The 10,392-nt window shown below is 46.6% G+C and overlaps 1 protein-coding gene across 1 annotated transcript; it reads left to right on the top strand.

Moving 5' to 3' along the window:
• The first annotated feature begins 221 nt into the window (after positions 1 to 221).
• On the top strand, positions 222 to 9,893 carry LOC127029335 (uncharacterized). The gene is made up of 6 exons (XM_050914907.1): positions 222 to 282; positions 1,150 to 1,428; positions 3,423 to 3,671; positions 7,051 to 7,188; positions 7,786 to 7,905; positions 9,360 to 9,893. Exons 1-6 carry the CDS (start codon positions 222 to 224, stop codon positions 9,518 to 9,520), a joined length of 1,008 nt encoding a protein of 335 aa, XP_050770864.1. The 3' UTR covers positions 9,521 to 9,893.
• The last annotated feature ends 499 nt before the right edge of the window (positions 9,894 to 10,392 follow it).

Below are 10,392 nucleotides of genomic sequence, written 5' to 3'. Positions count from 1 at the left end.
TGGGACTTCGCAGAGCACATTGTGGCTTGCGTTGGTTCAGCTCGAGTTCAGTCACCCAAAACCTTGCAGATCTGTTTTGAAACATTATTCAGTCTGTCCACTATGGAGTTTCTTTTCTTTTTTTTTCACTCTTGCTTCTGACATCATTTCCTGAATGCTATATTCACTGAGCTCTGTAGCCAGATCGTCTTCTCGGCGTATGATGCAAGGAGCTCTTTAAAATGGATTTCAGCTCTCCTTTTACTCTGCAGTGCTTGCTGGTGATAATAACTGTTACTCATGGTAAGTGGGATTTTTCTTTATGAAGTTGGCACAGATTTGCCTAGATGAGCAGACACCTTAATTTTGCTCCAAGATCTTTTAAGGACTCTACCAGGTTTGGGGAGACATCAAATAGTGTAACTGCTAATGCATGAAAAGGGCAGTCAGACCAAAGTAAGACAGATGATTTTTTTTTTTTTTAGTAAATGAATTATAACTAACAATGTAGTACTTTCTCAGTGTACTGTGTCTGTAAAAGCATTTCAGCGGAGAATGTAAGGTTCTTGTACGCAGAACGCTGACTGGAGGGGCTGGAGAGCAGTGTGGTCCCGCTCCTAATGCTCGGTGTGACCTTGGGTTAGTCCCCGAGTTGCTGTCGCCATTTCATTTACCCATCTCTGATTTGTGTACAGCAACTTAATAATGTGCAAGGATAGTGTGAGACTTGTTCAAGTTAAAACTGCGACCTTACTCTTTGGATAAAAGCAGCTGTGCAGGCAGCAGTTGTTTTTGCTACCCTCTGTACAAGATCCATGACATTGATGCGCTGAGGATCTTTGCACAGTCTCCCAGCTCTGAGAGGGGGTGGTAGATAGTCATGTCGAATTTGGGGAGAGAAGAGACCAGCTGCTCAGCCTTTCGTCACCCTGTGTGCATGGTGTGTGCACCGCTGCCATGTTATCGGGGGGAAAGTTGGCCTTGATAGACGGCTTCCCACTCCTCTGATTTTCAATTACTGGTGACCCCAGCCTGTCACTGGGGGGGGTGGGGGTGGGGTGTGTCTGTCCCTCTTACGTCTCACCTGGGCATTTGCCTTTCTGGAAGGCAGCCGAGAGGATGGATGGACACGGCAAGCTCACTGCCCACACTCCGTGCCTCTCCTTTCAGGCTCTGTCACCTGGACCGGTGTGCTCAGCGGCGGCTCAGCAGTCTTTTCTATGGGAATTCAAAGTCTGCAGACCTTCTCCAGAATGAGCAAGAGGGATGTGAGATGCCTGACAGCTGTCTTAAATGATACTTTGTTGGCCGAGTGCGGCACTTCTACCGGCAGATGCCTGAACTTGCAGAATGGCTCTCTAGTGCTGAGGAGTGTGGAGAAAGAGGATGAAGGAAAATACGAGTTTGTTTTTCACAACACCACCAGATTTTTTACACTGGAAGTATTTGGTAAGTGGCCTTCTTAGCAACAAGTAGCTTTTGAACTTGTGAGCTTGGCTGGAAGCTGGTGCCTTGAAATTCTTCCTGAGAGACCGCTTGAGCTTGCAGGAGCTATAGGTGCCTCTGAAACAGCTTTGTAAGCCTCTGGCACCTCAGGGAGCAGTAATGGTGAGTGTAAACTAAGGGATGCTTTTTGCATCTGGGTTGTCAGTCTCTCCTGTCTGTTGAGCCTTCCTTGAAGTAGCCAGTCAGTTGAGCTATGTGCTGTTTTTCCCTCATGTAAGAGACAGCAGCATGAAGTGTTTGTAAAGTTGAGCCTACAGTATGTAGACATGTAGCTGGAGATTTCAGTCCATTTCCAGAGTACTCTTCCTGATGGCTCTCACGAAAGCTCTCACTGACTGACAGCATTTTGGTGCCTGTGGACACACTTCCTTAAGGAGTTAACCCTACCTGACTTGGCTCTGGAAACTGAACTGGACTTCTGTGCAGGTCTGGGTTGAGGCGTGCTGGGTTTTTCCCCTGCTTCATGCAGCCGAGGAAAGGTACTAAAGGAATCCGGGTGTGACTTTCTGATTCTTAGCTGCCCCTGAGCAGCTTGGAGGTCAGCATCTCCTGGGTCTGTTCAGAGACCAGGTATAGGTACCTTGCCGTGCCAGTCTCCCTACTGTCCTCCCTATGGCCTCAGAATTGCTGCTCCCCTTTGTGTGCCTGCTCATCCATCTGCAGGGTGAGAAGACAGAAACAAAATCGCTTCTGTAGAGGATCCAGCTCATTGCTTGGGTTACTGTGGTGAAGGTTTAAATGGGTTTGCCCCTCTGCTGAATAGTGCTCTAGTCAGCCAGTGACCATTGCTCTGGTCCTCATCTCTACCGTTCCTTTTGCAGGGCTTTCACTTACACAAGCCTCTAAGAGAAATTGAAGCGTATGAAATCGTAATGAAAATGTCTGAGCAAACTGGTCTCAGTGAAGACAAATGAATCATTACATCTTTCGGGCGCAAATGGGCGGAACTGCCACGGAGAGTAGGTCAAAGATGTGACTCCTTGGCACGAAGATGAAGGGCTTAGACTGGAAGTAGGCAAAGACTGCAGAAGTGTCCTGGCTTTAACCTCCATTTCAGTGGATTTGCTTTGGGAACTTTTGTCTCCTCCTTATGTTCTGTTGCCACACCTAAGTCAGGGAAACAATTTCCCAGCAAAAGTATTCCTGGAGTCAGTGAATTTTAGCTGAAGATGATGTCCTAGTTGAAGAAAGTGATTTCTGAGCTTATTTACGTGGATGTTTGCACAGATGTTCTCAATGTTACTCTTACTGTCATAAAACCATACCACTTCTCTGTCTAATCTGTATTTGCAGAGCGGCAAATGTAGGAAATAGGTGGCTCCTTGCAGTAGACTGAAAGAGAGAAATTCAGGAAAATGTAGTAAGATCAATGATTCATTACTTTGTTTTAAATTGTCCTAGTCTGGGTCATCCTATCTCACTGCAGGTGTCTGGTGTTGGTACCTCTGTTGGGCATGATTTGTACTAGTTCCTCACTGAAATGGAACAAGAGGCAGAGTGACAGCAAAAGTACAAACCTCTGGTGGAGGAGAGGGCTGAGTCTCCTCTGAAGCTACGGTTATCTGCTGATTACAGAGGAAGCCTCTGGCTGGCAGATGCTTTGGGTGTTTCCACCATCCTCTCAGATCAGGAGCTTTTATTTTTTGCTTTTTGATTTCAATAAGGAAAATGAAGTGACACCAGATTTTTGTGGCATCCCCAAAATAGGGACCAAGAGTCACTAGCAGGGTTGAGTGGGCACTGCTAAGCATTTCAGGGCTGGGGGCAGGCACTGAAGAATCCGGTTACTTATTTCTGTGCTCTCTGGCTACCAGTAAATGTGGTGGTAGCAAGACCTGCCGGTAAGGGAAGCTCCTGTCCAGCTCCTGTTCACTGAGTCTGCTTCTTACCTCTCTTTCTCCTCCCTATTCCCGTTGCCCCGTGCTGTGTGTGACCAGAGCCGGCCATTGGTATCCAGTGCTTCCCTAATGGGACCGGAGAGTTGTCCTGCGACGTGACCAGCGACGAGAGCACCAGCTTTCGGTGGCTGCTGAATGGCACCGCGCTGAGCGCCCCTGAGGCTTGCATTAAGGACGGTGGGAAGAAGGTTCGCCTGGACAAAACCGTGCCCGGGGAATTTGTATGTGAGGTTTACCACGGGAACAGTGTCACGAGGACCAGGCCCGTTGTGCTGTCTTGCAGCTATGGTGAGTAACGGCGTCTTCAGAAAATCTCCCTTTTGGTCTTTTGCGGCAGAAAACTAAGGAGTTGTTGCTGGCTGCTTAATACCGAACTCTTCTGTCCTCTGGCAGCTGCCTTCCAGACTTACCACATCCTCCCTTTAGAAAGTGTCCCCTAGACTTCCTTCTCCCTCCCGTGTCTCGAACTGACACAGCCTTCAACCACAGAAGGGATGAAAGTTTGTTCAGGAGGTCCTTTACCCAGCTCTGCAGCAAGGATGGATCTCTGTGTCTCTGTTTTCCCACTTCCCAGTGATGGAGACCTTGCACCCACCTGTGCACCGACCCTCTGTGCTGCTTTAGAAACACGAGCTGCTTCCTGCTCTGACATTCATCCATTAGCTAGATGGCCTTCCAGTTTCTGCAACATCCCTGTAAAAACCTCTGCTAGTTCAGCCCTGTTGCTGCTGGACTCAGCTGAGGTGTTTTGCCTTGTCTCTTTTCTCCTTATCTAGGCCAGCTGCACAAAGATTTACCAGTCTATACAAATGTCTCTCCATCAGCCCCACACCATCAGAGGTGGTTGGGGTAAAGACACAAGTCATTTCCTTATGCAATGTAGGGTTTTTTCCCTCCATGTCCCTGCTCGGATATGTAGTTCTGCGAGAAGGCTGTGACTTTATCCATTTGCAAGCTATCCATAAATGCCGAGTACTCTGCTTGAATGAGGCCATAGTTTAATGAGACAGAAAATCCGGATCCTAGGACTGATCAAAACTGCTAGAACCTCATGATACAAAGCCCTGGTCTGTGTTGTAAGCTCACATTTATTTAAAAAAAAAAAAAATTTTTGATTAGATAACCTTGAGTGTGATTTCACTTGCATCTCCAGTAGTGAAGGTTTTTCTCCTCTCTGGCAGCGAAGATGGTCATCAAAACTACGTCAGGGTGGCATAATTTAACCATAAGGTTTTTGAGTAATTTAGCTGTAATTAATTAAATCACCTTTGCTACTGGGGAAATTGTACTGTGCAATAGCACCTAGCATTTTAGAATTAGGTCTGAGACACACCAACTCTACAGCAGATATTGTCTTTTCTTTCTATGGTTGGCATACAGTTGGTGTGAAAGCAAAATTACTGATGTAAACCCTGTATCATGTGTGCTGGCATTCAACAGAAATGCCGTGGGCTGTTCATGCCTGATCGTGTTGGCACCGCTGGCCAATCTGTACAAGTTTGGCATTTGTGATTGTGGAGCAGTGATTTTAATTTTGTCCAGTTAAATTGGTCGGAGGTTGTTCAGCGTAGTCAAACCCAAGCTGGCTGAGGCACTGGGGAGTGAGGATGCAAACATCCATGAGCTGTTCAGTCAAGCCCTGTGATAAATCACATGAGCGCTGACAGTTACCGTTGTTTATTCTGGGTGGCTGCCCAGTCCCCTGGGTGTGATATCGGTTCCCCATTTCCTCTTGAAAAGCCCACAGGAGAATTTAGGGGTAGCTCTGTTGGGATGGGCACGCGCATGAGCACATATTTGGAAGGGTCTGAGAGCAAGAAAATAGCAGCAATTCTACTTTTTAGTCACCAAATGCAACCACATTTGTAAAAAGTGAACTAAAGCAGCTCTGAATATTAGTAAAATTAAGAGGGAAATGAGTTTAATTAATTAAAGACTAACTCATTATTTTTGTGGGTTATTGTTTGCTCCAGGCAAAGGGCTGAATATAGTTTTTCCACTGTAGGTATAAGATCTGTGTAAAAGAACCTATTTGGGCAACCTGTTGGCTGATGAAATTAATTTTGAATGATTGTTAGCGTAAAACAATTTGGCAGAAATAGCGTAAACTTCCCAGGCACCAAAGGACTCTGATCATGCAGGATCTGAAGCAGAGGATTCAGAAGTTAACAAGTCAATACATATAAAAGGCTTTTATTGATTCATTACTTGTTTTATTACTTGTTTATGACTGATTTTTAACACAATATTTTACCTCAAAAAGACCTTTTTAACAAATGGCAGATTTTTAGGAAAAAAATAGTCAGGAAAAAATATTTCCAGCATATATTTATGCCTTTGGGAATATTCTCTAAGCTTTCATCAAAAAGGAAATAAAATCATTAGGGAAATGGTTTCTCATTTGCTGAAAGTTTAATTCTGAGTAGAGATTTTTTTAACTTGGTAACTGTTCCTAAAGAGACTGGAACAAGCACTCCAAAAATATTTTGGGTATGTGTGATTTCACACACAGGAGCACCTGTCTACAGTTGGTTTTACTGTTCTGGTGAGTATGTGGCCTATGACAGCGTGTAGTATGTCCTGGAATGTTTGAAACGCTTCCCAGCCTCTGGGGATATGCAGCAATTTGTGCATTTGGGGTCTCGAAAACAAGCTCCAAATGAGACTGTTAGTTTCCCCCAGTGCAGTGCTGTGCAGGCACACACACAGACAAAAAGAAGCCAGATGATTCAAAAAGGGATGGTTTGGGTTTACCTAAGGAGTTTTAAGGAAATTGTATTATAGTGACAGTTGAGCTGTATGGTTTTTTCATATTGGGAAGAAGAGTTTTCCTACCAGCTACCCCAGGTTGGAGCAAATTGTCTTAGTGAAGGAGCGAGTCTGCACGGATGTCTCTCTTCTTCAAGTCTGTGATGCCCCCTACCAGCCTCCCTGCTCAGCAACAAGTCTGACTGTCACGGCAACCCTGAGCAAGGGACTCTGAACTGGGTAATAATTACCACCGACTTGTGTGTGGCCTTCTGCTCAGCCATCTGTAGCCATCGCCTCCTGCTAGGCACTTTGCATGATCTCAGTTGGGAAGGGGAATAAAGAGAAATCCTTCCCCGAGCAGCAGTGACGACAGTTTCCTACAGCTCTGACCCTGGTGGCTGGAGTCTCTGGTGCCTGAGGAAGTGCAGGCTCTGATCAGACTCGCTTTGAGGTTGGCGTAGTTGTTATATGGCTGTCCTAAGTGGATTCTCTGGGGCATAATACGAGCTCTGAGGGTAGACTCTGCAGCTTTTCTTTCAGCAGGAGATGCTAGCTTAGGTCTCCCTCCTCTTCTCAGCTGCCTGTTTTCATAAAACTTGTTGAAATGTAGTATCTTTCAGACCACCACCTTCCCTGTTAAATTTGATTAAAACTTAGGAATTATCTTAGATGTTACTGGTCAGAGTAGGCAGAAATAAATGCACACAGCATAGTAACACAAGCCTCTCTTCTCAATGAAAAATTCCATACCATAACTGAACAATGTGCCACAGTTCATAATATCAGCTCCCCTGATCCAAACCAAACCAAAGCAATAATAATGCCCACATGCTCTAATCTGATTGCAGGGTGTCTCCCGTTTGGAGAAAGAGGCTTTTCCACCCTGGTAACTAACAGTGCCCTGTCCTTCTTGCAGGAGACCTGCTGCAGTACCCGTGGTTCATTTACATCCTGGCAGGATGCGCAGGGGGTGCAGTTATCCTGGTGGTGGTTGTGTCCTCAGTCATATGTTGCTGCATGAAGAGGAAACACAAGTTCATCCCAGTGCCTTCAGGTGAGTGGAGAATGCTGTTGCTCCCTGGGGTGAGTCTCACAGAGGACTGTGTTTGTGCAGGCTGGGGTTGAAATGGCCTCAGCTTGGTGGCTGCTGGTCTTCCAGCCAGCCCTCCCCTGACCCGGTGGAGCAGAAAGCTGCTTGCTGACAGGCAACTGTTACAACCAGTGGGGTCTTGAATTAAACCTTGCTTTTCCTTTTTTCACCTCATGCTTGCCGCCATGTGTTCCTGGCCGGAAAGAAACACAGCAAAGCCTTTTCTGTGGGCAAGAAAATTGAGCCTCCTTCAGGTCTGATCCTGAAAGGACCTGAAGGCTTCTGGTGGCAGTCCTTTGTCACCACCAGTCCCTGAGTGCAATCTGTCATGTCCAGTGAGGCCACCTCAAGCTGTGATCCTGCCAGCATGGCCAAGCTGGTCTCTGACAGGTTGGCAGTGGCCCTCCGTACTCGGCATCTGTCTTCTCCAGGAACGGAGCCAGTGCCACATGAGGAGGAGACGCACGCGTGTGTTGGTGGTCCAGCCTCGCAATGAGTGTGCCAAGGCTGCTGGGATGTGGGGGACCTCTTTCCTTCAAGTCTCTGATTTCGGTTTTACAGAGGAGGAGAAGGATGACGGACTAACAATGTCCGTGGTCTCCAGTGAAGGCGTGAAGAGCCCCCCCAATGGAGACCATGTCGAGGCTCAAGCTGCCCAAATCGACTGCCCTTCAAAGCCTGGTGGGTCTAGTGACTTAAGTCGGACAGGTAGCCTGTTTAGGAGGGTGAAGGACAAAATGGATGTGTGTGACTGATGGGGGAGGAGCTGACTGGAGAGAGGGGCCTGGGACTCGCTAGCACAGGGAAGGTGCTGCATCTTGTCCAGTCGACAGAAGTTGCAGCAGGTCATTTATCAGTACCTTATTCATGCTTGGCTTCTGCACAGGAGTAGCTCTTGCCCTCATCTAGCTGTGAGATGTCACGGTAGCCATCTCATAAGCATCCCGCAGAGGGTACTGCCAGCAGACTGCAGACTGTCTGTTCCAGTATCTCCTGTGCTAAAATACACATCTCACAAAAACAGCAACCCCTCCAAACTTAGCAGTTTTCCTGCAATTTTATCACACCCACCCTTCTCATCAGCAACATTTTATAAGAATTGGTATTGTTTTTGTAAGCAGTCATCTTCAGGACAGCATCCACCAATATGCTGAACTGCAAACACAGCCAAATCCCATCAAAGTCAGCGGCTTGTGTATTTCCTTAAATTGGTGCTAAAGTGGGAATACAGTTGCATTTTAAATCCTGCAAAGAAATCAAGAATAAAACCCCACAGCTTTAGCACAGTATGGTGAAGAGAGTGCAGCGACAAAAACCTTTCAGAAATCTCCTGTTTTGTAAGTGCTTGATATTAATACTCCACTTCTTGCATTGTTTCCCTCAATTTTGTTTCACAAACACGAACATGGGCCACACCTTCCCTAGTAATGCACCATCATCAACTGAAGTAGGTCTAGCAGCGACGTCATGAACTGGAGCAACATTACGTAGGTCATAGCCTGGTCTCAGCACTGCTGTCTCCACTTCTGGTATCCTTCGCTGTACCATGCACAGCCTCTCAGCAGCTCAGCTATGCTTTATGTCTAACCTTGGATGCTGCTTTGCCCTGCTTTCAAAAAATTAAGTGCTACTCATGAACATAGTGCAAGGGAAGAAAAAAAAAAGTCATTCAGATCATTGTTTAATATTAATATACTTAAAGTGTAGAACTTTTTAATAAAAAATTTCCACATTGTCAGTTTGACTAACAAAGTATCCCATATTTAAATTTTCTACAAATAAGTAAAAAGCAGAGATGTATGTGGAAAAGTGTTTAGGTGAGAACATATTAAATGTGTGCTGTTAGCCAGCTTTAATTACTCAGATGGGAGTGAATAGATTTGACTTTGGTATTTTGGTACATTTTGGGTAGTTGAGCCCAGAGAGCTTCAGCACCAGTGTCTTACAAACAAAGCCACGATGAACAGCTCAATAAATGAGTAGTTAAAGAGAGAATTGAAATTTGGCTTGCAGATACCTGGGGAGATGGGACTGAGCGGGTTAGGCAGCCTGTGGCATCAGGGACTTGGGGGAGGATTTCCATGGGGATGAGCACAGTGCGGGCACTTATAAACCAGTTCTCCCTTCTTTTCCAGACGCTGCCCAGACTGGTCAAGGCATTGAGCCCCAGCCTCTCGTGGAAGAAAATTTACCAGTGGAGATAGAGCCTGAGGAAATGCCAGACCCAGAGGTTGTAGTTGATGTGGAAAGCCAGGAAAACGCCTCGGACTGTTTCCTGGATCCAACTGATGACTGATCTGGCGTGCTTGCTGTTCCACCCTGTATTGAAGCCTATGAATGACACCTGTCCTTTGCATCCCATAGTCTCATTGTGTGTAAGAATTGGTCCGGAAAATTTTAGCACGGGAAAGATGTGAGGTGTCAGGCCTGCTAACCTCATTTAAAAAAAAAAAAAAGAAAAAGAAAATATAAGAAAAAGCACGTGCGTGGCTTCAAGGCTACGCTGCAGTGGGCTGACAGGTTCACTAACAAACAAAACCTGGGCAGCTCTTTGATGCTTTGCCTGTTAATAGACCTGCAGTTAACCTGTGGAGCCCTAGAGGACAGCCTGAAATGAGAGGGGTGGTTCCTCCTGCTCCCTGCCCACCCCACGGCTTGCCATGTCTTCACCAGCCAGCGGTTCCTGCAAGGGGCAGGCATGACAGGCAGATTGAGGTGGCCTGCTAGTCCCAGACAGAAACAAGGACCTGCCAGAAATTTCCTGAGAATGCCTCTTCTCAGGAGATTTCAAGGCATTTTTCACAGACCCTGCAAAAAACAACTCGATGGAGGTTTCAGTTAGGTATCTGCCGTGCTGGGTGTTTATCTGAATCGCTCCTCTGAGCTCCAGACCCTTTGTGATTTAGCCCTCACCGCTTGCTGCACGGGGCCAGGAGTGGTGGTAGGGGCTGCTGCGTGCAGACCCCAGGAGGTGACGCTGGCTTGCTTGCCTTTCGATGCCCTGTAATGGTAGGGGGCTACTGGTTACCTTTCGCCAGAACCTAACTGCTCGGGTTGCCAGTGAGTTAAAACAGCTCTGTCACTAGCTTGCAGCAGAAGGGTGCCTGGGGCTTGGGTGTGTAATTTTGGCAGTAACGTTGATTATAATGCTGAGATCATTCATCAGTG

Source organism: Gymnogyps californianus, chromosome 1 (genome assembly GCF_018139145.2).
Source record: "Gymnogyps californianus isolate 813 chromosome 1, ASM1813914v2, whole genome shotgun sequence".
Lineage (NCBI taxonomy): Eukaryota > Metazoa > Chordata > Aves > Accipitriformes > Cathartidae > Gymnogyps > Gymnogyps californianus.
This window is presented reverse-complemented; position numbering and strand designations above follow the sequence as displayed.